Source organism: Tremella mesenterica, assembly GCF_000271645.1.
Source record: "Tremella mesenterica DSM 1558 unplaced genomic scaffold TREMEscaffold_1, whole genome shotgun sequence".
Taxonomy (NCBI): Eukaryota; Fungi; Basidiomycota; class Tremellomycetes; order Tremellales; family Tremellaceae; genus Tremella; species Tremella mesenterica.
The window spans coordinates 1,000,455-1,025,934 of record NW_006711225.1 but is presented as its reverse complement, the minus strand read 5'-3'; the positions used below and the strand labels follow the sequence as shown (position 1 = coordinate 1,025,934).

General features: G+C 46.1%; 7 protein-coding genes across 7 annotated transcripts in view; 5 read left to right on the top strand and 2 right to left on the bottom strand.

The window, feature by feature from the left end:
• Positions 1 to 1,135, bottom strand: part of TREMEDRAFT_58322 (uncharacterized protein) — a gene marked incomplete at both ends in the record, with an annotated part of 4,380 nt that extends 3,245 nt beyond the window's left edge. The window contains 3 exons of the mRNA XM_007001164.1: positions 68 to 495; positions 542 to 1,007; positions 1,066 to 1,135. Coding sequence (XP_007001226.1) covers positions 68 to 495; positions 542 to 1,007; positions 1,066 to 1,135 — 964 coding nt within the window. The remainder of the gene's footprint in view (positions 1 to 67; positions 496 to 541; positions 1,008 to 1,065) is intronic.
• A 1,373-nt stretch (positions 1,136 to 2,508) lies between these two features.
• TREMEDRAFT_58321 (uncharacterized protein) lies at positions 2,509 to 3,399 on the top strand (the record flags this gene model as incomplete). Its single annotated transcript, XM_007001163.1, has 1 exon — positions 2,509 to 3,399. One exon carries the CDS (start codon positions 2,509 to 2,511, stop codon positions 3,397 to 3,399), a length of 891 nt encoding a protein of 296 aa, XP_007001225.1.
• A 4,976-nt stretch (positions 3,400 to 8,375) lies between these two features.
• Positions 8,376 to 11,689, top strand: TREMEDRAFT_41550 (uncharacterized protein). The gene is made up of 8 exons (XM_007000865.1): positions 8,376 to 8,782; positions 8,906 to 8,960; positions 9,064 to 9,263; positions 9,307 to 9,560; positions 9,666 to 10,040; positions 10,169 to 11,111; positions 11,207 to 11,343; positions 11,435 to 11,689. The coding sequence occupies exons 1-8, from the start codon at positions 8,484 to 8,486 to the stop codon at positions 11,605 to 11,607; spliced, it is 2,436 nt and encodes an 811-aa protein (XP_007000927.1). The 5' UTR covers positions 8,376 to 8,483; the 3' UTR covers positions 11,608 to 11,689.
• A 392-nt stretch (positions 11,690 to 12,081) lies between these two features.
• On the top strand, positions 12,082 to 15,726 carry TREMEDRAFT_70638 (uncharacterized protein; the record flags this gene model as incomplete). The annotated part of the gene is made up of 4 exons (XM_007001937.1): positions 12,082 to 12,146; positions 12,319 to 13,013; positions 13,223 to 14,275; positions 14,309 to 15,726. The coding sequence occupies 4 exons, from the start codon at positions 12,082 to 12,084 to the stop codon at positions 15,550 to 15,552; spliced, it is 3,057 nt and encodes a 1,018-aa protein (XP_007001999.1). The 3' UTR covers positions 15,553 to 15,726.
• An 827-nt stretch (positions 15,727 to 16,553) lies between these two features.
• Positions 16,554 to 19,779, top strand: TREMEDRAFT_66739 (uncharacterized protein; the record flags this gene model as incomplete). Its single annotated transcript, XM_007001807.1, has 9 exons — positions 16,554 to 16,773; positions 16,809 to 17,797; positions 17,922 to 18,406; positions 18,543 to 18,643; positions 18,688 to 18,883; positions 19,052 to 19,117; positions 19,163 to 19,231; positions 19,437 to 19,650; positions 19,705 to 19,779. 9 exons carry the CDS (start codon positions 16,554 to 16,556, stop codon positions 19,777 to 19,779), a joined length of 2,415 nt encoding a protein of 804 aa, XP_007001869.1.
• Positions 19,780 to 19,866: 87 nt separating this feature from the next.
• TREMEDRAFT_72670 (uncharacterized protein) lies at positions 19,867 to 23,003 on the bottom strand (the record flags this gene model as incomplete). Its single annotated transcript, XM_007002055.1, has 5 exons — positions 22,806 to 23,003; positions 22,667 to 22,761; positions 22,131 to 22,513; positions 19,942 to 21,962; positions 19,867 to 19,900 (listed from the first exon to the last, which is right to left on the bottom strand). The coding sequence occupies exons 1-5, from the start codon at positions 22,934 to 22,936 to the stop codon at positions 19,867 to 19,869; spliced, it is 2,664 nt and encodes an 887-aa protein (XP_007002117.1). The 5' UTR covers positions 22,937 to 23,003.
• Positions 23,004 to 23,152: 149 nt separating this feature from the next.
• TREMEDRAFT_58315 (uncharacterized protein) lies at positions 23,153 to 25,308 on the top strand (the record flags this gene model as incomplete). Its single annotated transcript, XM_007001162.1, has 5 exons — positions 23,153 to 23,362; positions 23,400 to 23,528; positions 23,574 to 24,595; positions 24,731 to 24,944; positions 25,111 to 25,308. 5 exons carry the CDS (start codon positions 23,153 to 23,155, stop codon positions 25,306 to 25,308), a joined length of 1,773 nt encoding a protein of 590 aa, XP_007001224.1.
• Between the last annotated feature and the right edge of the window lie 172 nt (positions 25,309 to 25,480).

Below are 25,480 nucleotides of genomic sequence, written 5' to 3'. Positions count from 1 at the left end.
GCCCGCTAAGTGGAGGTCTCAACCGGTTCAGAGGACGAAGACGACGAAGATGGCGCGGGTGACGGACGAGGAGGGGAGGGAGGAGCAGGAACAACGAAGGCCCCAGGAACGATCGGCGACGGGGAGCGAAGGTCGACGACGGGAGGAGCACGAGGAGGACGAGGACCACGAGGAGGGGGGGAAGGAGACAGCTCCCACAGGGGAGCACCAGGACCAGCGGCACGGAAGGAGACCGAAGGAGGAAGAGGAGGAGGAAGACCGGGAAGTTCGTCCGATGACGAAGGAGATTCGGTCGCGAACACCGAACGACGAGCAGCGGGGGGCGACGAGCGAGCGACGGGCGAAGAGCGAGAAGTTGTCGAGACTTTCCTCTGTTTAGCAGGGGAAGGGGGGAGGAAGGAACAGACACCTGATGTACACGATGCACATCGTGTACCGCGGTTGGTCCCACAAGGACGAACACAGGGGAAGTCGGGGTGACGAGATTGCTCGTCACTGGAAGTTAGGATCTGTTACGTTCTGGGAAGTTTGATTCACTCACCGGCAGCGATCACATTCTTCGCCCTTGGGAGCAAGCTCCCACCTTCCAGGTTGGGCCGCGAGGAGGGCCAAGAGACTCGCCGAAGTTCTTACCGTTCCCGGACGAGGAACAGGCGAGGAAGAGGGGGCTTCAACCCGTACCCGTTTGCGAGCGGGGGTGGGCGAGGACAAAGCGGACGAAGAGGAAGAGGACACCGATATTGGTGAAGAAGTTCGTCGATGTCTCTTCTTAGGAGACCGAAGGATGGAAGATTTTCTTCTTAAACTCGCCTCTTTCGAGGGAGCTTTTCTCTTGGCCGGAGTCGAGGATGGACCGGCGACGGGAGCGGGAGGCGCGGAAGACGAGGAAGACGCCGACAGAGAAGGGAGAGCGGCCGACAAGGAAGAGAGGCGAAGGCCAGCCGAGCTGGCAAGGCGGCGGACGAAGGACGAAGGAGGAGCAGGAGGGGGAGACTGGACCCGGGACACTAACATCAGCCATGACACGAAACTTCTCCACGAAATTCTTAGGCAATTAGAACTTACTGCTTCGAGTCCTTCGGGCAACGTTCGAAGGAGGAGATTTGACGAGTTTTCGAGGGGTAGACGGGGCCATGGTGGGTATGAAGAGATGAATTTAGTGAGAGAGTTGGTTGAGATGTAAGAAGAGAGTTAGAATTGAAGAAGTTAGGGGGGGAAGTTCGTCGACTTACAAAGTATAAGGGGAAATTCGTTGCTGTTGACAACAGATAAGGGCGTTCCCGTCGTCAACGTCGTGTTTCATGGAGTCCAGGATACCACGAAGATCCCTGGATACGAGAGAAAATTTTTAGGCTAAGGGGTTTCCTACTTGCACTCATGGATACTGCACTCACGAACAGATTATTGCTTCCCATTCCCCATACATAAAATTCCTCTATCATTGTCATATCTTCTTGTCACATACGAATTTCCCCCACGATTTTCCAATGTCTAGGAGGCAAGTTACGAAGTTCGGTAGATGGCGATCTTGTTGTGAGGAAGGCGGCGTAGCCAAAGGAGGTTTCAGATTTTCCTGGAATTTCATTACGGGAATTACATTGTCAGGAAGTTGGTTTGAGGAGAAGGGTGAGAACCGAACTTCATGCTGAGTTGTTTTGTTCTTTTCGGCGTTGATGTTCGCTCACGAGGACGTTCGCGCTCAAGGAGGGGGCGACTGTCACGCGGCGCCGCGTGACATTATCCTTTCCCATCAAACGAAGTTCCTTTGGACATCAGTTCGCCATCAACGACCCAGTTCGCATGAACTTCACCACCCACGAGGGTATTAGGAGGCTAACTTCGTCGAGGACGAAGTTAGTCATGTAGGAACTTAGGGGGATACGAAGTTAGGAAGATATGAAGTTAGGGAGATACGAAGTTAGGAGGATACGAAGTTAGGAAGGCACGAACTTCGTCGGGGACGAAGTTCGTGAGGTACGAAGCTCGGGACGTCGGGTTGAACGAAGTTCTGCGTTGACGAAGTTAGGGAAGGACGAAGTACTTAAGGGCCGAAGTTCCCAGAGATCTTTGACGATCTCTGGTTGTTGTCTTAGTGATAGAAGTTAGTAAAGTACGAAGTTATTACACCCAGAAGTTATTGTCACCTATTTCATATCTCGAACAACGAAGTTGGTAAAGGTCGAAGCCCACGAAGTTATTGGCCGTCGGTCGTAGGAAGTTAACGAAGAAGCAACCCTGTGACACTTGTGCACTTCTCTCGGTCTTACGTATTGTGATATATTGCGTGATTCAAGGGTTGAGAGGGTGAAAGGATAGGTAGTCACTTGACTCCGCAGCGGACATCTGAGGTCAAGGGAAGAACAAGTCATCAGTGATTCATGTTCAAGCACAGACGTTCAATTGTAGGCATATAAGAGAATGAATTCTCTCAACCTCGTCGCTTGCTCAAATATCATTCCCTCGATCAATTTCACTCTTCGGAAGCTCCATCAGCAACGTTCTGTAATCATGCCGCAACGATGGTCACCTCACCCGACTTTCAATCCCAATTGTTCCATCGACCAAGCTCTTTCCCTAGCCGGTCAGTTGTGGAGTGGTGTTCCCGGCAATGACACTAACAACACCCTAGCAGAAGAACAGGCCGAGAGTCTTCAGCTCCACATGGACCTCCTATCAAGCTTGGGTCGGCTGAACATTCCGAGCGATAACGGATTGGATCATGCACTGAACCAAGTCGAGACAATGAAAGGCACATTTCAATGCTATGTCGGTACTGGGAGGGATCATGTGGAAGAGACAATGGGAGAAATCAACAATGGTCAGATGCTCGCTAGGGATCTTCGCCTTGCCTTGCTGAAGACGATCGATACACGGGTTGTCCTAACGGAAGGTGCTGCCCTCACCGAGACGTATGGGTGGTATCCGCCCGTCGCTTTCCTTCCTCTTCCCCAGACATTATCGTTCGACGAGAAGGAGAGGCGAACTTCGAAGTGGCGCCTCTTCGATGAACGGGAACGAGTAAAGCGAACAATCTATCATCAGCGCACGTTGAGCAAGTTACGCGACACCCTTTACACTGATACGAGACGCTTTACCGATGTAGAGGGATATCGAGAAGAATTGAAGCATTTGACAGAAACCGTGCTCCAGGAATATAGGTCAAGGGATTTACAATGGCCATGGATTATCACAGATTATGTTGAAAACTCAATTGATGGTCTGGAAAGTTGGCTTCACGGAGCATATCGTTCGGACATGGAACGACCAGCAGTCGGGATTACAGAAGATAGGGGATGGAAGGAGCTTGAGATAAGAACTGGCAGGTTATGTGATGCGTTTAATGGAGTTCTAAGTGTTCCGGTACCCTCTCACTTAGCTGTACGAGGTGATCGACGTTGAGGACGTCGATGTGGCCAGGGCACCCGCGTATGTAAATGCCACGTCAGGACAACTTTTACCAGGCACTGCGGAGAAATACCATTATATGGCGGACCCGTCCGCGTCCGTCCGCGCGTCCCAGCCAAACTTTGCTTCCGCCCGGACGGGCTCGGTCCGCCCAAAATTCCCCAAAGTGGTAATTGTCCCGCTTCTGATAATCTGCGTCCTAATGAGTCCGCCTGCATTTCCTAATTCAATTAGAAGAGCTATGTCGTATAATTGAAGTTATACTGCCAATTGCCCTTTAGTTATACGACATTGTTTTCTTAATGCATTAGTAATCTTTTTCAAGCAGTCAATGATACAACTTCTCTTGAAGTAGTTCTTCTTTTCGTTCAATCTCAATCCTTTGCTGAAGTCTCTATATTCAAATATCACTATGCCTCGTCATCTTAAAAGTAACCCACATTCAGAAATAACTCACCCTTATAACAATCCTCAAGCACAACATGTTATAGACGAAACAGTGGAGCTAGGAGAGTTTATTTTGTCTTCCAACAGTCGAAAACAATACAGACCTCGACAACAAAGGTGGAAAGAGTGGGCTGATAAGCAAAACTTCTTTGAACGGTGAGTAAAGGACTCTTCTTTGCTCAAATTTGCTAATTCCTGCAACTTCTTGCTCAATTGTGCTATTTTGAGCGGACTCGTGTTTGATGAAGAAAGGAGGTGCCTTTATAAACAATCAAAGGATGTCAGCTGATCTATAGCGACATCGTTACTCCTCAACATGCGCTGTTGTTTTTATATGAGGTTGTTTTGCAAGGAAAAGGCAAAAAACAAAAACATGTACTTTCTGCTGCTGAAATCGACAACAACATGCTAGATGAAGCGGAAATTGAACCAGAAGAACTCACGGTAGAGGAACGCCTCGAGGAAGTCTCAAATGATGATGAAAAACGAATTTTACATCAAACTCAAGCAGAAATCGACATGCTTTTGAAAACAGTTCCGTCTTCATCCAAAAATACAGCCAAATCAGGTAAATATCACTGATTCTAGAACAGTAAATAGCTAATGGGCAAAGCTTTAGACGTTATTTTAAATTGTACAATTAGTCCTAGCACTATTCTATCATGGGTCGCTGCTCTTGTTAATCTCTGGCAACAACAATCAAAAAGAGGAATCAACAAGACTTCTTCGCCCCGTAGCATCTACGTTATGACAATTGTGAACATATTAATCAAATTTGACCAACGTAGAAAGAGATTAATGTTCGCCGACAAAGGAAAACGTAAGTGCACATATTTTGCTTATAAAACGGTCAACATTGATAAGTAGAGCTTTATTATGATGGCTATGAAAGTACAACGCAATTAAAACGTTCTTTTGAGCATTACATGGCTCGAAATAACGAAGAGGGTATCAGAGATGCTTTAGCGCAATCATTAGGAATATTTGGCATGTTAAGAGGTGATAACCAGCGCAGTTTACTCTTATCGGACATATCCTCTGAAATTTCTAGCAGAGAAGGCCCGACGTCTTGTTTATTCGTTGTATTGGTCATACAATCAAGCAAAACAAACTCCTCCGGTAAACCTCAGTACACTGCGTTTATCAGAAACAAAGATTTAAGAATATGTCCTGTCTTCCACTTAAGTCTTTACTTATTTGCACGGTAAGCCGTATTTAAACCCAAGTACTCGATATATACTAAATTCTAGCTTTTATTGTGGCTCTTCACCCGCAGGATTTCCAGATATGTCAGCAAGAGCTAAATGGTACGATTTACCACTATTATGTGATGGTAAATTACGAACAAAACCGATTTCATACGATACTCAACGAAGAGCAGTTAGTGATGCGCTACACGCCGCCAACGTTCACACATATCAAAAAACACATATAAATAGACGTTTTGGTGCTCGTTTAGCCGAACAAGGGGGTGCAACCTCAGAGGAAATTGCACGAGCCGGACATTGGGCACATTCGGTTCTAGAAAATCATTATTTAACGCATATTCCTCGTCGACCGGTGCGAGCTCTTGCTGGTTTTTCTATTGAGGGCAATAGTTTCTTTCTTTCGAGGGATATTTCGCCTCCTGCAACCCTTCTACGCAAAGTTTTTCCTGAAATTGAGAAATGGTGAGCTTAAATCGCGATTTGATTCCCACTCTTGCTAGTTTGTGCTAAATTTTGCTAAATTTTGCTATTTTGTGCTTTTGCTGACTCTCAAAGGATAGGAATTCTCGATTCTAGCGTACGTCCGGAAGAAGAGCTTACTAGTCGAATGTTTCTTCAAACAATGGGTCATCTCCGTGAATCATTTCTACAAGATATCGTACACGTTCGCAAATGGTTTCCATCGCTTTACATTTTCAATCATCCTCTTTTCAAAGACGAAGAGTTCTTATCCTTTGAGGAACAAGCGATTACTAGAACGATTGCCAATGAAAACAAATATGATGATCGTATTGCTCAAGCTTTGCCAATTTTACATGACATTCTACAAACTCAAGCTCAAGCACAACAACAAACGTCACATGATATGGTTTCACGCATTGAAGAAGTAAATAAAAGCCAAAGACAAAATAACGAGCAAATTCAAGCCGTCTTGAATGGAATTGCGTTAATACAAAACGGTCTTAGCAGTCCACTCCTTTTTCCGCCTATATTACAGTCTATCGTACGTGAAAACCAGTCTTTGAACTCCGGATTGGCAAATACAAACGAAGCAAGCACTTCATTGACGACTTTGCCAAATGAACAACTTACAACTTCTACTACAAACTCGTTCTTTGCAACTACATCTTCATCTTCCCAAAATATAAACGTTCAAACCTCTATCCAAACCAGTCTGCTATCACCATTTACTATGAGTAGATCAGTTCAAACGGTTCAGGAATTATGGCAAGAGTATCTCTTTGGTATTAATGGTCGCCCATCAATTAAAAGTCAGTACGAAGATAACCCTAATGGACTGAAGAATGCAAGCGAGACCGAAAAACGTTTTTATAGAAGACGTATTAGCATTATTCGAGCGGTTCGACGTTTAAGTGAGGCAAGAGCAATAGAAGATGTTGAAGCAGCAAAGGTTTGGGATAAACATAGACATACTTTACCAAATCCATCTTTAGACGCCTTACAACATTGGTTGAGTAAAGCATCTGCCGAAGAACTCATATCTGTTTAGTATTGTACAGTAATGTATCTTCTCGTGTAGCATTACCTTTGCATAAATTTTATTCTGCAATTTCCTGCTAATTTTTGCTCATTCTTGCTACTTTCTGCCAATTATTGCTCGTGAGTGCTAACTGTGGTTAAAATTTCTTTACTCGTAGCCAAGGGCGTTGTAGAACAGTCAAAGGAGTATGAAACCTCACAACGGACATATAACCTGCAGGAATTAGGACCACGTCGTTGTTCAGAAAACGTCCCTGCAGGAATCAACAATTTGATCCGTTTTACGGTTTCATGTATTCAAGACGTGCTAAAAACGATAGACTTGAGACAGTGTAAATCAGGGTCTGTAAATCAACGTAATTTACGTCCTCAAACCATTAAAACGAGGGTATGCATGTCGTTGTCAAGGGTAAGTATCCTTTGGTTGTCAAGGAGAGCGAAATGGTCAAGTTGCTGGTTGTCACATATACCAGGTCGTTGTCATGAGTTCTTCCCCACCTCTTTTCAAATTTTAACGTCTTACATTACTTTACCACACTGACATTTGAATTTTAAGCTTCTTGAAAAGATATCATGTCGAACCCACCTACTCCTCCTGCTACTTTGAAACAACTGGTTACGACTAAGCCCGATTCACGTTAGTTGCTGCTTTTTCAACGTTAAGAGGTTAATTGATTCTGATAATTAGCGGAGTGGAGCGCCAAATTCGATTGGGATGGTATTGTTGCTTATCCTCTACGGAAATGGTCTGATACTGGTCGTAATGAGGTTCTTCGGGTTGCAGCTGGAGATAAAGGTCCTAGGATTGGAATTTCTCCTAATGAATCGTCAAAAGTTAGTGCTTTCGAGTCAATTTTCGTCAAAGTTGTGTTTATCTGACTCAATTAGTATAAAAATTACCGGGAGGCGTATAATCACGCTGTATCGCCTAATTCTCATGTCAGAATGGGAACATTTAGCTGTCAGTTGTGTCAAACTCGTCAAATTCGCGAAGTTACGTGTTCCTTCGGTTGTGTTACCGTCGGTGAGCTCCCTACGGGAGCATGTACCGAATGCATTGCGAGGGGTACGACAGCTCGCTGTACTTTTGTCGAAAAAGCGGAATACATCCTAGATCAAGCGAGCTTTGCAGGAAATATTCGAGAAGAGTTAGGGAAATTGAAAGCTATCGAGATCCAGGCTGAATTAGCGAGTTAGTACTTTTCGTTCTTAAATATAACTGCAAAGCTAATTTTTTAGCAACACATAAGTATCAATTGGAACCGAAAACTATCTTATATCAATGTCAACATATCAGATCTAATATTGAGCAATTGATGGCGATTCATTTGCCTGATATGGCTCCCGAAGGTGTTGTTGCCCCCGATACTCCCCGTAAGCGTCGTCGTGCCCCTGTCGCAGCAACCCCTCCCTCCGAAGACACATAAGTTGTTGTATATCTCTATATGTATGCATCAATTACTCTTGAGCTCTCATCAACACAAACATCAGCAAAAATGAGCACAAATTAGCAAGAATTAGCAGCAGTTCGCAAGTTAGGACAGAGAAGAGTGAACGAGATGAATTGTTGGAACGCGTTCAGGTGGCAGCATGAGTCACAATTTCGTACATTCGGTTATCGACATGATACCCGGACCGGCCCTAGGACCCCCGTCCGGACTGACTCAGGGTCCATGTCGTATAACAAGTCATTCCGTGATGAGGTCAAGATGCCATGCATTAGTATCTTTGGTACCCCCACTTAACCTTGACGTTCATCTACTTACTATTTAGTGCGCAACTAGAGTAGTAGCAACTCCTTAACATTCCAGCTATACCAGCTTCATTCTCCTCACTCATCGTATCCCTTCACTTCCGTCACGTCCCTTCAGGTCTTAGGCGGAGGTCAGTGGATAATCCACAGCTTACTCCGAGAGAACTGAAATGGCGCCAAAGGGGAAATCTCCCAAACCTCAACCCCCTCCTTTCCAACCCCTCACAGCAGATGTTCTCCCAAGCTCGACCGAGTCTGACCGACCACCTACCCCTTCGACGCAGTATGGATCAGGTCCAACGGGTAAACTGACTCACCTGGCATATCCTCTCCCCGTGGGTCTGTCTCATGAGGTGGTGGACAACACGGCTAGCTTGCTGCGCTTTGTGATTTTAGCTCTCATATGCGGGGCTGCTGTGGGAAGTCGGTTATTCGCAGTGATACGATTCGAAAGTGTCATTCATGAATTGTGAGCTTATCTCCTCCATATCATCTCGTCCATATCTCGGTACTTCTGTCATCATCATGCGCGACTCAGTCAAGGCTGGTCTAATAGGTTGCCATGGTCTATGAAAAGCTTTGCTAACAGCAGCGATCCTTGGTTCAACTTTCGGGCTTCAAAAGTGCTCGTTAACGATGGTTTCTACGTGAGTTCTTCTCACACTGTCTTAACCCTCCAATGAGGTTGAGGGACTTCTTTACCCTCCTCACTCTTGTCGTGTATACAACAGGACGCACGTTGACCTTCAGGAATTTTGGAATTGGTTCGACCCTACCGCTTGGTATCCTCTCGGGAGGCCTGTAGGGTCCACACTATACCCAGGTCTCATGGTCACCTCTGGTATCATCTGGAACTTCTTACGACTAATCAACATGCCCGTAGACATCCGGAATGTCTGCGTTCTGTTAGCTCCCGGGTTCTCAGGTTTGACGGCCTGGGCGACTTATTTGTGAGCTTTGTTCTTCCTTCAGCTTTCAGTACTTATAGAGTAGATTCACGACTGAAATGGCTACCCCTTCGGCCGGACTATTGGCAGCTGCGTTCATGGGCATCGTTCCTGGATATATCTCTCGATCCGTAGCCGGTTCATACGATAACGAGGCCATTGCCATTTTCCTCCTGATGTTTACCTTTTATCTATGGATCAAAGCTCTGAAGACTGGTAGTGCTTTTGTGGGAATGTTGGCTGCTTTGTTCTATGGATGGATGGTTGCCGCTTGGGGTGGTTATGTTTTCATTACCAATAGTGAGTGGTCGACGTATCTCAACTCTCCTCTTCCTTGCTTTGCCTTTTCTTTACCTTGGAGTCCTGCCCCTCGAGAGGGACCAATGTATGTGAGCTTATCCGCAGTGCTTCCGCTCCACGCATTCGTCCTAGTCCTCATGGGCCGATATACCAGTCGTCTCTACGTTTCATACTCTGTATGGTATGTCATCGGAACCCTCATCTCGATGGAAGTGCCTTTCGTTGGGTTCTTACCTGTCCGGACGTCTGAGCACATGGCCCCGCTGGGCGTCTTTGGTCTCCTGCAACTGGTCGCGTTCGCAGAGGTCGTTCGGAAGCTCGTACCCAGCAAGCAATTCCAGCTTCTCTTGCGAGCATCTGTAGTCGCAGCTTTCGCAGTCAGCTTTGCGGTCTTGGTGGCTCTCACTTTCTCCGGTTGGATCGCCCCTTGGACAGGTCGATTTTATTCACTGTGGGATACGGGATATGCCAAGATACACAGTGAGTACAAGTTTCGCATCGTCACAGCTGGTCTTAAAACCCAATTGTAGGCCACATGACTTCGTCGGACGGGGATAGGATGTGTACTGTGACTATCAGGCCTCCGTACGGTCGAGCTGATCAATTAGTGCCCATCATCGCTTCCGTGTCAGAACATCAACCGACCGCTTGGCCATCATTCTTCTTCGACCTGGGTATGCTCATCTACTTCTTTCCCGCCGGCATCTTCTGGTGTTTCCGCGAACTTCGAGATGAACATGTCTTCATCATCATTTACTCGGTCTTGTCTTCCTATTTTGCAGGGGTCATGGTCCGTCTTATGCTCGTAATCACCCCTGTTGTTTGCGTGGCTGCGGCTATCGCGTTTTCCAAACTCCTCGATGCTTACATCGATCCCGCCATTCCCGACTCCGAGACCCCCATCGTTCCACAGAGCACCCCGTCTAAAAAATCGACCAAAAAAGCTGCCGCGGTAGCTGCGAAGCCTACTCCTCCTCTCTTCACTGGTCTTCTGGGCAAGGCTACGTCGTTCGGTATCTTTGGGCTCGATACTCGTTTCGCCGTCATTGTCACACTCACTTCGTTCCTCTTCCTCTTCGTCCTTCACTCCACGTACGTGACACAATCCGCGTACTCTTCTCCTTCTGTAGTGCTCTCGTCGAGGAACTCGGACGGTTCACAAAACATAATTGATGATTTCCGAGAGGCCTATTACTGGATACGTCAAAACACGCCCAAAGACGCGGTGATCATGTCATGGTGGGATTACGGTTATCAGATCGCTGGTATGGCAGACCGACCAACGTTGGTGGATAACAACACGTGGAACAATACACATATTGCCACGGTTGGTAAAGCCATGAGCAGTAGCGAAGAGGTAGCATATCCGATATTGCGGAAACACGATGTGGATTATGTGTTGGTGATCTTTGGTGGATTGTTGGGGTATTCGGGAGACGACATCAACAAGTTCTTATGGATGGTGAGGATCGCTCAGGGAGAGTGGCCGGATGAGGTGCAGGAGGTGAATTACTTTACTCAGAGAGGGGAATATGCAGTGGATGATAGGGCGTAAGTGTTTCTTTCCACGGGTTTCCTGCTCTGATTTGACATTGCACACGTTGTCGCTCGGGAAGGACGTTGATCGATCTGATCCTGACCTGCAGTACCCCCACGATGAGAAATTCACTCATGTACAAAATGTCATATTATCGATTCCACGAGCTGTTCGGTGGACAACCGGCCACCGACCGGGTGCGTGGTCAACGCATGCCGGCTGTGGGTCCCACGTTGGATACGCTTGGTGAGTCAACTCCCCTCTACGTCTTGTCCATCACTCGCAACATGATACGATGACAGAGGTGCGAATTATCGGACCCAACGCTGACAAACAGACGAAGCTTTCACATCTGAAAACTGGATTGTGAGGATTTACAAAGTGAAGAAAGAAGATGCGTTGGGTCGAGAGTTGAAAGCTGTCTCAGCGTTTAATGGAGGGAAACGATTGACACGAAGCGCATCAGCTGGAAGTAGTAGCATAGGACAAGAGAAACGACCCAGTATGTAGATCTAACGAATGTCGCATGGAAACGAGGCGAGTAGAAGTAGAAGACTCGTCATGTGCCGGTGAATGAACTGAGCTGCAAGCGGCGTCGTAGGTGCGACGTCATCGTTGCCACAGCTGGCTTGCATTTAGACCCTGACCCTGAATCCGTTCAAATCTCTAGACCCGACCCACCACGACCCATCTTCCTAGCTTCTTTCTTTCTTTCTGTTCGTCTTCCTACACATCTGGTCAACACCTTAGCACGTTTCGGTCTCCTGGTTCACCATATCGCATCAAGTCGATAGATTCACATCTGGCCGCTGGGTAATAAGGTAGCGCGTGTGAGAATCCAGAACGTGGATCTACAAAAGCGTGGCCGGTCATTTCGATCTCACCGTGAACATATATATCAAAACGTGCACACTTCCCATCGATCCATCGACATCCATCAATCTTCTCGTATATCGACAAGAATAAGTAAGAAGTGAAGACAAGATGGACGTGATAAGACCTGGACATGCGCATAGGAGTAGTTCGGATCGGTTGTTGAATAATTATCTGTAAGTTTTGGGGTTCTGCATCGTTTCATGCTTTCCTCTCATCGTTTCTTTCAATTGATCCATCGATGGAGCAATGGGATTTGCTTTGGGTTTGTATATCGTCATGGACGTAGATATGAATGTGGATGAGGATGAGGATGAATATGCGGATGAGAACATCTCTGACCCACAGTGATTCTCAAAAAGGTCTAGCAACAGCCCTTCTCACCCTCCTCTCTCATTCTCACTCCTCCACATCATCTCTACTAGCCTACGTAACCTCTTCTCCAGGTGTCATTCCTCCTATCCGTCGTGCAGTTCGTCACGCAGCATTCGAAGGACCTCTTTCCGCTTCTTTACTAGAAAATGCAGCATACCACGAACACTCCACTTCACCCGATACAGGTACACCCGGTTGGGCAGCCTACGTATCTTCACTCGAACAATTCCGGAAAGATCTCAAACAGATCCATTTACTTGAAGAAGAGTTGAGTCGAGTGAAAAGAGATAGAGAGATTTTAGTCACGAGATTGATCAAGACTACCAAGACTAAACCTACAAGAAACGATCTGAGTGCTATGGCGAATAGCTATTCTCAATCTGGTTATGGAAGGGAGAATATGAGTTCTAGAGCTTCTGTTTTATCTGTTAGTTCAGGAGGGAGCGTAGTGACGAAAGAAGGAAAGAGAGCTGGGAAGTTGGCAGAAGCTCAGGCGGAATTGTTAGGTTGTGAAGAACATTTAAGGGGGTTGGAAGTTAGGATAGAGGCGGAGAGAAATAAAGTCATGTTGAGAGGTTTGGAGGAGAGGTTTAAGGCGATGGAGGTGGTGGGTCAGATGTGGGTAGGTCAGGCTAAAAGAGGCTTGGATGAGTTGGTTAGGGTACATGGTGAGTCAAACTTTTCTAACTTCATTTACATCCTCTCGTTGTCATCATATCGCCTTTGCCATCGAATTAGAGTCCCCTCACCTCAGCATTGCCCCGTCCTTGCATCTGTCCCTCCCCTGACAAACCTCTCATGGCCTCGCCTGGGTGCGCGTGTTGCTCTGCAACGGGTGACGCAATGACTTGTCAAAACACCATACTGACTTTATCAGGCGCTTCAGAGACAGCTTACGAGAACGACTCGGCCAATGGATCCATCGCTCCGTACGAATCCGCATCTCAAAGTGGCTATGAAGACCACTCCGGCCATCATCTCCACAAAAGTGGTCATCTCAATGGCGCCGGTTCTATCACTGGAAGTATAGCGGAAGAAGATGAGGATGGTTCATCCACCGATGAAGGACACGGACGGGCACTAGTTGTTCATGAAAATCGACCCGGTGGTCGTTCCCCTGTCCGGGCTAACACTGCCAGCCGTGCTCATCGACCGAATCGACCATCGCCTCTAGGGGTTCCATCAGTCGTCGCTCCTCGACCTCAATCTTCAGCCGCCTACAACAACCCTCGATCTGGCGGACGCAGAGTGGCAAGTGACGTCGGTGCTTCCAGTTACCACCCACCAGCCAGTAGACAATCCCTTCGAAGAACATTCTCTCATGAAGATCGTAGAGCTGGATCTGATACTTCAAGTGTTCGTCAAGGTTCGACAGGAGGGAAGAAGAAACGTGGTTTCTTCGCCAGTCTTTCCCGGTTTTTCAAAGGTCCCAAAAAGCCCGAAGGTTCAAGGACGGGAAGAGATTCCCCTGCCTATGGTGCTTCTTCAACCAAGTGGCACACTCGGACGGAAAGCAATATCAAACGAGTCAGCACTTTTGGTCGATCCGCTGCAGACTCCAGCTCAGACGATGAAGGGGGTAATTTAGTTTCGGTCAATAATAATCGAGATAACACATGGTCTGTCGATCAAGTGGGAAGAGTTCCTTCAAAGGCTCACAAACGCTCTTCAACCTTACCAGTAGCTTCCGGTCTCATACCACCTAAACCGACAAAGTCTGATCTTGGAGCGAACAGGGTGGGCGGGTCGCAATCAACCCTCACGATGAAGAACACTGCTTCTAAACGTGCTACATCACCTTTACCTGTAGGTGCAAAGGCAACAGGTGCGGCTGCTCCCACCTCGGGTACGTTGGGTAGATCAGGAACTGTCAAGTCGACCCAATCAGCAACTTCGACTGGGACAGTCAAGAAGACGAGACAAAATGGTAGTATTTCACGAGCTACGGTAGCTTCACGACAAGCTGCACAAGGTAGAAACATTATGTCAATGATCGAAACTAAGGACGCAGCGCCTGTCATGCCTGAAGTACCTAAGGCTCCAAGAAGTCAAATCACACCTCAGATGGAACTTGTCAAAGCACCCGGAACTTCCATCATCCCAGCTTCAGCATCTGCTCCAGTTCTTAAATCTGCTCCGATGTCTAAACCTACCGTTCCTCTTCCTAAGACAGTTGCTCCTGCCACCAACGGTGACCTCCCTCGACCATTGTCACGAATTAACAGTGTCAAGAAAGTCTCACAACCCCCAACTGCGACATCAACTGCACGTTCTTCCACCCCTTTACCTCCATCACGAACATTGGCTCCACCTCTGAAATCAGCTATGCGTCCTACCAGTCCCAGCCCCCCGACCGAGGCTCCACTTACGCTTCCTCCTCCTAATCTCTTCACCATCACCGCTCCAGGACCGGTCCAACTTCCTGTGGAGGAAAAGCCCATTCCGAAACAGATCAGACCTGCTTCACCTGTCAAGCGTCTCTCGTATCAGTCGACCAACACCGAAGGTGGAAGCGTGTATGAATCTGCAAACGACTTCTTCGACGCTGAGGATGGTGCGGATTCGTCTTCATCTGAAGATGAGTTAGAGGGATATCAAGTCGTGGAGAATTCCTTGAACGCTAAAGCGGGGGAAGTAGCAGGATCACCGAAAGTTGAACGTATCCATTCTGAAGCACATGGGGTGGAAGAGGTTCACTCGGATTACGCTTCCGATGATACAGATACAGGCAAAACTCTTGTTCCATCTGCGCAAATTCTGCCACAACAACAATCACCACAACCTGCACAAAACTCCACTTTGGAATCCATTCCATCGAAGGAGATGACAGAATCTCCAGGGGCTGTCCGTAGAAAGAGCGTCAGGATGGCAGTTCCAGATTCACCAGCTGAACCTCATCCACCTACAGGATCCCCGCTCAAGTTACCCGCTACTTTGATGGACGAAGAAAGAGCACCGAGTCCTGAACCGGAACGTCCAACGGGTCAATGGAGCAGTAGGATATCTACGGGTGTGAGGGAAGATGAAAGTGAGGAAAGTGATCAGGACGAAACTTATAAGAAAGCGAAAAAAGGGTTGGTGAAGAACACAGGGAGATGGGAAGCTGTACAGATGGCTAAAGAGGCAGGGGAGAGGTTAAAAGCTAAGAGAAGTGGGGCGGGTGGGGCGGGTAGTGCCAGGAGTTCCAGCAGGAGGAGTGTCAGATGAGATGGAAAGAGTCGCAATGAAGCACTCGTATGAGTGTAAGAGAAGGATGAGAGGTAAAAGATCAAGTGAGGTTTATAAGAGGTTTTTGCATCTGAAGGGATCTTTGTTGAACAGAATGGGAATTGGAAATTAATGTAATGGAGCGTATAATGATATGGATAATTTTCTACTGCTGCCACTACCAGTATACAAGTATCATATCTACTTTCCTTGCACAACGTATCAGGTCAAGCCCGGTCCATCCATACTCGGTTCTATTCATGCCCACAACAGTGGAGATCGCCGCCATTGAACGAGGTGCACGGTGGGGAAAGTTGGGAAAGTGGGGGGAAAGCGGTCCAAGCTCAACCATCAAATTTTGTCTATTGTCATTCCGACACTTTTTCTCCCTTGCAACCCCCATCAATCCATCCTCGTATCAACAATTTACTCGTTCTTATTGTCCATCCACCTAGTTGTTCATTCAAGCATGACCATACAAATGACTTCTGGTCTGGCCATGATTGATCTAGTGGCGATACCACTCAGGGGTAAGAGGGCGGTTCAAAGAGAAGGAGTAAGGGGTAAAGACTGTTGAGCTTGTTGTTTGTCACAAATGGCCACGAATGGATCTTGGACTGGTAAAACTGATGTCTTATATTGAACTCATGAGTACAAAATATCATTGATATATCTTACGTTTGGAACTTGACTCTTGCTCATCTTCAGCTTTGAGTAAAATAGTTATCTCGTTGAACGATCATCTATCCTCACACATCCATTCCATCTGAAGTTCATAACTTCCCATCGCACCTCTTCATAACTTATTTGACCATTCTCTTTTTCTCTCAAAGATCACATTGGACGAATTTGCGATAGACCATTATCCCTTCGACACGTCTGTGATCCATCTCCCTTGTACAAGTGACTGGAAGATCACCGATCATCGACTTCAGCCAAGATCTATTAAGGATTTAGCGACCTTTGCAGAGAAACGGATCACTACAACAACGAAGACGAAAATGGTAGCTGACGGTCCATCAAGATTCAAATCTCGTTTCTCTTTACTTTCCCTCTTACCTACTCGTCATCCTCCCATCGTAATATCAAACCCTCAACCTATACCATCATTACCAACCCAACATATTCATCAACCGAGGGATATCAAACAAGTCAAACATTCCCGACCTGCTTTAGCTCCTGCTCCCATTTCTCCCGTTCGATCCGCCAGAGCTTTCCCCTGTTCTCCATCACAAATTATGGACCGTTCGATGAAGATCCTTTTACTCCACCACGAAGAATAGGATCGCCAGGTTCTAGTTACACCAATTCTCCTGGAGGAAGAAGGGGGTCACCACGTAGACCTCCACCTTTAGATTTAGATAAAGTGAGAAAGGCTTATCCACCTAAAGATGATGTTTTAGCTTCAGCTACAACTCAACATGATCCTTCTATCTTTCCCTCTCAAACTCGACCAAAGACTCCTCCCCCTCCCCCTCCTCATGCTCCCAGTCCCCCAATACTACCAGAATACAATGTACCGAAGAAAGTCACAAGAGGGGAGAGATCGAAAAGAGAAGAAAGAAGTAATGTGGAAGATCCATTCGAAATTGTGCAAATTGAACCTGGACATAAATATTCTTCATGGCAAAGAGGGAAAATAGATATAAAACCTGGTCAAATCATCCCTCGATCTTTAATGCCACCCAGTTCGAATTACTTTACAGAACCTGATCCGGTACCAGAAGACACATACGATTCCGTTCTTGCCGACGTATTACTCACACCGACTTATCTACGTCCTTCTCCTAATTCGAACTGTCAAACACAATGGTCTCCCGCTTCATCACCTTCATCTCGACAAAAACGAAAGACTTTATTGGGAAAAGTCGGTCAGGTAGTCAGTACCGCAGCACGTAAATCTGCCTTCGTCCCAAAAGGTATCTTAAAACATGGGGGTATGAACACAGACCCAGCTGAAAGGTCATTGAAGGAATTGAAGGAGAGAGAAGCTAGAGAGATGGATAGGTATAGATTGGCACAGCATAAGGCAGGTGTGGATATAGGAAGAAGTTATAGTACTTCTTTATCACCCGTGTTGGATATGAGAGCTGAAGGCTTGAGACGTAGTCCGGGGTATGTTGGTCATCGAGAACAACAAGTTGGGATAGAGCATTTCGAAGTGGATGGGAAAAAATCAAATGGTTGGGGACATGGTGGTAAGGATGATTTGGAAAAGGTCAAGAGGAAACAAAAGATTTGGAAGGTGGGTCAAGATTTCAACCATAAATCCTAGGCCGAGTCCTCACTCATTCATCCACCTCCTTCCCAATTGATCATCCCCTTCGATGTAGCCACCGTGGCTTGGAGAGCAAGAGCTGACCTTTTAGTACTCGATCGTACTCATCATTCTCGCCCTTGCAGCACTCATCATCGGCCTCTGCACATCTCTCCTGACCCGTTCGTCGGGTTCATCAACCACTTCATCCACATCATCCAATTCTACATCTTCATCCTCCTCCTTGTCATCTTCACAGTCGACTACTGCATCACCACCCACTTCGACTTCTACTTCCCAAACACTCACCACTTGCCTCCAACAATTCTCCTCTTCCGCACCTACCTCCCCTCTGTCATATTCTTGTTCAGATTGTGTCCCTCTCCTCTCTTCGGCTCAGAACGATTTTACCGTTCCTTTGGTCGGTGGTAATTCCACCGGTGTCGGTGCGGCATTGCAATTCTGCGCTTTGTTAGATGTCTACAGGGGAACGCAAGATGTAGCAGGTTTGAAAACAGGAGGTTGGGCTGGGAACGCGAGTCCGTGCGATGGCTGGACTGGGGTTACATGTGATTCAAGAGGAAGAATCACGGAACTGTGAGTATTCTCTCACGCCCGCTCTCCCCCTCCCCCACCACACATATACTTCCCCCCTTCCGCTCCTCGAGCAATTTGTAAATTATGTTCATTACTGCATTAATTCTTGTGCTATGCAAATCCACTGACCACTCAGGACTCTGAAATATCCCAACGTCCCGACCACCTTACCGGATTCTCTGATCAACATTATTTCACTTCAAACGTTACACCTTACGGGAAATTCATCCATCCCTTGTGAGCTCCCATGTTTTGATTAGCAAGAATCGACTGACAGTCAGCCGGTCCCTTTCCCAACGCTCTGACGAAACTGTCCAATCTCACAGTGATCGACATAGAATATACCGCTTTGACCGGACCACTGTCGAATGACGCATTCGAGAGTGCATCTAAGTTGCAAGCTCTGTTTTTGGTGTACAACGCACAACTTGGGACCACGTTACCAAATTTGGTAAATTCTAAAAGTCTGACTACCTTGTGAGTCTATCTCTTTTACTGGTCATCCTTCTGTCTCCGCTTTCTGAACTTTGTCGTCTGTCAACACCTAAGGGTGCATCTCTTCCAGACTCTGAAGGCGATGGTCATAAAGTCAACGGAAAGGATAACGTTGGGCGTATGTATGTTTGTATCAACGCTGACATTCAGAGCTGTGACGGGTCAAAGATTGACCAATATCTCCGTCGATCAATTACCTTCATCTTTGACATACTTGTAAGCTTACTTGTGTACAATAAGCCACGCAGAGCTGACAAGAAGGGATCTATCTTTCAATTCACTCAGTGGTCAAACACCTTCTTTCTCACAATTGACTTCTTTACAAACTCTGTGAGTTATATTTTCTCTTTCTCAACCCCTTCGCCATCTTCCTTCTCTCTTTCCCTCGGTATCGTTTCTCTATCTGTACTCTGGACAGTCGGTATCACCATGACCCGTATCTGTTCTTCCCAAGATCGTTCTTCCGACAAAGACGAACGAACTATCTTATTGACTGTGGGGGGTAGACTTTATTTGGATAACGTCTAATGAGCAGTTTACTAGAAAATGATTCTTTCACTTCTCCACCGACATCCCTTCCATCCACTTTATCGACACTATCCCTCACTTCCAATCCTGCGTTATCAGGTTCACTACCAGCCAGTGTATGTTCCAGTACCACTCTGACCAGTTGTGATCTTCGTAGCACTTTACTTTCCGCCCCGAGCAATACGACCACGACTATTACGAACAATTCGACCAGCTCAAAAGTGTGTGGACAATGCAAATTCCAATAACCTCCTTGAAGTCATACTCTTCTCCAGACCCAAACACCCGAAGATTGTACCCGTACACACACACGTCAAGCAGCGCGCTACTATGGGAAAGGAGAAAAATAAACACGCACGCGAGAACATCATACATAGTTCATTATGAAACGGAATGAAGAACGAACACACCAAGAAATCAACTTTTACTCTGATAGATTATTCTGATGATTTGATTTGTACCACCATGCATCTTGTCTTATTCTCATTCACATCCCACGACTCACAACTCACACTGCCTCCACTTCCATCCTCGATTCTTCCAACTCCTTTTCCTTGACTCTTTCAACTTGTGAAATCAGATAATCCAATTTATATCCATTATCCCTAGCTAACCTAACCACTCCTTCTTCCCAATCCCCTAAACCTCTTAACAAACCTCTGAACACTGAAGCCATTTCACCTTTATGACTCATCAACCATCTCCCATGAGCCGTCAAAATATAATTAATCCAAATTAAATCATATTCCACATGAGGACTTTTCTCCATATGTCCTATTAGAAACTTTAAAAATGATTCTAAATGTATTTGAGGTAATTGTCTCGATATCAATTTGATCTCTCCAATAGGAACGTTTTCATAAACTCTTAATAAAAGAGGTAATTCTGATAATCTTAAAGCCATGATCAAAGCTAAAAGATGTTCTTCATTTCCCAAAGTTTTCAAAATGGATTCGGGTGTAAGATCTAATGTTAAATCAAAAGGATCAAATGTCGTTCCTTCATCTAAAGAATATAATAATAATCCTTCTGTTGATGCTGCTGCCCAACTTCTACCACTTGTTGAAAATCTTACACAATTCGTCTTTGCTTCTCTTCTATATTTTCTTTTTGATAAATCACCTTTTTGTGCACCTGGTAATGAATTATCTAGACGATCTTCTAAATCAGAAGCATCCCCATTTTTATCAATCGAATCAATTGGTCCTAATTCTGTTAATCTACGTGAATCTAAGAATTCTTGAGTTCCATCCAATGAAAGGTTTTCAGAAATTTGATATTTCTTTAATAAAACTCCTTCGGTTCGGGAATAAATACAAACGTATTTACTATTACCACCTGCTAAAACGCAAGAACCATCAGATGTCCAGGTTACCGAATTGAAATATTTCGAAGAAGCGTTATTTGATGATGACATTCTATCATCGATTTTCCTTCCACCTGATATATCTTTTCGAGCTTCAATTACCGATGTTATTTGTCCTTCGACTTCATCGATAAATGTTAATTGACCATCTAGAGTGGAAACGACTATTTCACTTCCATCAGGTCGGAAAGAGAGTGAAGTAGCTTCGGCTGATAATGATATAGGTTCGGAAGAACGTGATCGACCGAATATACCCCATAATCGAACGGATCGATCCCAAGAAGAAGAAGCGAGTTGATTCCCAGAAGGTGAAAATGATAATCCTGAAATTGGAGCACTATGTCCAGTGAGGATATCGAGTAATTTACCAGTTTGAACTGACCACATGTAAATTTCAAAAGAATCCATACTTCCTGCACAGACAACTTCACCACTAGGATCCACAGCTAAAGAACAGAATTGAACAGGAGTTGGAGATGTGAAAGTTCGGAAATTTCGATATCGTACCATGTCATATGCTCTGACGGTTCCATCCAGTGAAGCGGAGAATAATACATTTCGAGCGAATTCGACTTGAGAGATGGATGCTGTATGTTCGGGAAAAGTGACGAAACAGAATCCACTTGAAGCATTCCATACTTTGACTTTACCATCTTCTCCACCTGTAGCAATGTATTGTCCGTCGGGAGAGAAGGACAAAGTGTTCATATCGTAATAATGTCCTTGTTGTTTGAGAACGTACGATTCGGATTGCCATTCCCATACCAATAGTTGACCTAGTTTGGCAGCTCCAAAAGCTAGCCATTCACCAGAAGGATTGACCGCCACGCTGGAGATTTTCTCGTTGGAGATGGACAACGTGTGAATAGAAGTGAAGGTGGGCATTTCGTATAACCCAAACACACCTGTTGAGAAGCCCACGATGAGGAGAGATGAATGGGAATGAAAGGTCGTGCATACCACACGGGTGGAAGGGAGGTTGAAGTAATGTCGATTAGAAACACCCCATCGGGTGTAAGCGGGAAGGAAATCAGTGGTTCGTTTGGCAGCGACGGAAGAGGTAGAGGGAAGATCGAGGATATCTTCTTCGATGTCAGAATCTTCCGCCGAGGTGGTCTTCTTGGCGTTCCAGATGAACACTGCGCCGTCACGAGAGACCGTGTAGATCTGTCACTCAGCAAGTTATTCCTTTGAGAACTACTGCTCTAAAAGCTCAAAGAGCTAGATGCGTCGTAACATGGCTTCAGATGAAGTTCAGGTAGAACGTGGCTAGAATCTAAGAGAGCAGAGAAGGATATTTATGGAGAAAAGGAACGAAAAGAAACAATCACACACCGTCTTCTCATCTTCAGAAAAGTACGCCGACAAAACCACATCTCTATGACCCCCAAAAGTCTTCGGCATGAACCCCTCCAACGGGTCCAGAGTAAACATACGAGCAGTCATATCCCTCGATGTAGTCAAGAAATAACGACTCCCTTTCCCCCAGGTCAAACTCGTCACTTGATCCTGATGACCGGTATATGTGCGTTTCAATACGAACGGTGCGAACTCCCTTGCGAGGTGGGAGGGTGTAAGCCAAACTTCTACTTGAGATCCTAGACAGACCGCTATGTATTTACCACAGGGAGAGAAGGAGACGTGGGAGACAGGAGAGCGGAATGTCATATGATGAAGTGTTGTTCCTTTGCGGAAATGAACGAGAAGGGCTCTGCCATCTGTATGTCAGTCTCAGAGCGCCCCTGCCACGACAATGTCACGTCTCGAGTAGTCTTACATTTATCTTCCCTGCCCCTCCTTCGATTGTGGTGATATGGGATGAAAGGGGAGATGATGTGTTTGATCTGAGAGCGGGACATGGGCGGACTGACCTTCGTCGATGGAGATGAGAATGTTTCCATCGGGTGAAAGAGCAATACAAGCAATGTTCTTCCTATTCTCAAATGCTAGAGTACTAGATTTGTTACTTGTATGTCAGCTTTGGGAGTCAACCTCGGGGGGGGAGCTCACTTGACAAGGTCGAAGACAGATACTCGATTACCAACTGGACTGAGGACAGAGTTGCCATCGGGTGTGAAGACGACGTTGCCTTGTCGATAGACTGTTCCACATAGGTTTTGGAACACAAAGTTTGCTTTCATTATTCCTCTCTGCTGCTGACCTGACTATAGAGCATAGACCTGAGGTCTGTATGAGAGTACTGGTATTGAGGTATGGTAGATGGACGAGTTTTGAAGTGGAACAGGTTGTGAAGCAGACTTTTCTTCAACATTTTCCCACGGTCGCTCAATCTCCACGCGACTGTCTTTCTTCGATCAACATCTACACTATCACTTTCAACTTGACCTTCATTCATGATGACGACCAGACAACCACTCTCGGCAGCCTCTACCAACCGACCACATGTCAAAGAGAAGAAAACTGAACCTGACAATCTCAAGCTTCAGACGGCTTTGGACGATGCAGCAAATCAAAGACGAAAGAGGGCGGAGGCGGAGGGTGTGGCTCAAGGAGCCAGGAAAGATGCCATTGCCGCTGAGGAAATGGCGGCTCGGTTCAAAAAAGAGGTCAGCTCACTCATACATGTCAAAGCTGACGTTTTAGCTGGAAAAAGCCAAAGCCAGTATTGCGAGGAGAGATGAAGACCTGGCTTCTTTGAGAAAAAAGGCTGGAGACGGTTTGGAAGCACAACTGCAAGAATTGGTCGAGCGACATAAAACCTCGAAATCCAAGGTCTGTCCAGTATTACCTATATAGAATCTTGCCGCTGATGATCAGTGGAAATCCGAAATTGATGATCTACAGAAAGCCAACGCTGACCTCGCCAATCAACTCCGAGATGAACAAAAGAAGCATGGTCTATCAACGGAACAACGCAGAGCGACCGCTTTGATGGAAGCGGAGAATGCGGTGTTGAAGAAGGAAATTGACCGGCTTCGGGCCACTCTGAAGTCCACCAGAAGTGAAGAAGGACGATGGGGGAAGGAAAGAGCTTCATTATTTCATGAGCTCGAATCTTTGAAGCACCAGGTATTTGCTGGTGAGAAGGTCAAGGAAGAGAGAGACGTGTTGGAGGACTTGTTGAACGCTGCTACTCTTACTTTCGCTACAAGCTCCCGTGCGTGGAAGGAGCAGCTGAGAGATGTGAAAGAGGAGCTTATTCTGGAACGAGCGGAGAAGATGTGTTGGAAGACTAGAACGTCAGAGTTGAGAATGAGAGTGAAGGGTATGATGAGGGATTCTCGCATTCTTCAACGACGTTTCGATCTCGTTCTAGCGGAAAACGCGATCTTACATGAGAACCTAAGGTTCCATTGTTGTCCTATCACTCTTCCACCACCCCCTCAATCCGAAACAGTACTGCCTCTCCCTAGCCTGGACATCACACAAGAGTTCCAGATCACTTTCAATCATCTCGACCTCCTATCTGATCATCTTCAATACGTCAAGTCCGACAACGACGTGCTCTTTGCGTCTCTCAAGAGCACCACTGTTTCTCTGGAAAAGGCTGAACAGGTCGAAAGCTCACTTCGAGCTTCCTACGCAGAATTACAGGCTCAACACTCCGCCCTTATTCAAGAACACGAACCATGTGCCGCTCGGGAACTGTCACTGAAGGAAGAGCTCACTCGAGTGCAAGAGGCGGAAAAAGGAGTGAGGGAACAGATGACGGAGATGCATGGTAAAGTCTCGAGAGCTGAACAGAGGGCCAAAGAAGATCGGGAGATGTTAAGAAGGGCAAATGATTCAGCTATGAGGTCAAAAGCTGCCGAAACTGCGTTAGAGGAGGAAGTGCAGAGGTGAGTCTCGCTTTTGTCTTCTGCTCCCGTCTCCCCTTTGGTTAGGCCCATCTTCCATCGTTGATTAGGGATGACCACTGAGGATTTGGAGGGGGAAACGGTCGAGTCCATGGGGGGTGAGATTTGACATGATAGACTCAAAGACGCCCTCTTGCAAGCTGAACAATATCGGGAACTCTACGAAGACCTCGACGAAAGATATAGAATCCTCGAATCTCGCGAAGCCATGGCATTGGACGAAGCAGAGAAATTAGGACATCAAAACGCTCGATTGATAGGTCATGTCAATGGTGATCAGAGGATATCGTATGTTGATAGTGTGAGAAGAGAAATGGCTTTGGTGAAGGCAGTGAGTCAACACGTTCTTCCATCTTCTTGTCATTTCCGAGTGTCTTTCTCCTCTCAAACATACATCCCATCTATGGTACCACTGCATCATCTTCGTTGTCTTGTTCTCGAGGACCATATGTTCCTTCATACATGATAAATATATCAAAATGTTTACTGACTAATAGGAACTTGCAGCAACGCGTACCATGTTGAATGACGCTAACGACCGTATAAAAGATCTCTCAAGGGAAGTAGAAGCTTACAAATCTGTCGAACCTATGGGAATAGGACAAAGAACTAAAGTCGTTCGTCGACAACCTGAAGGAAGTAGGTTGGTGATGAGTACCAATCGGAGTGTTTCCGGTCCTTCTGGATGGAGATGACCTCAACTTCACTGGATCTCCCACCTCTTTCTCATCTCTTTAATCTCTTTGATCTCCTTAATCTGTTTTATCTGATCATTTTGGGACATCTTGCGCGGATCTTTGGGTTATTATCTGTCAGAGAGTGATAATGTAGAATATGTCATGCTTTTTCTTGATCATTGACTTCCCA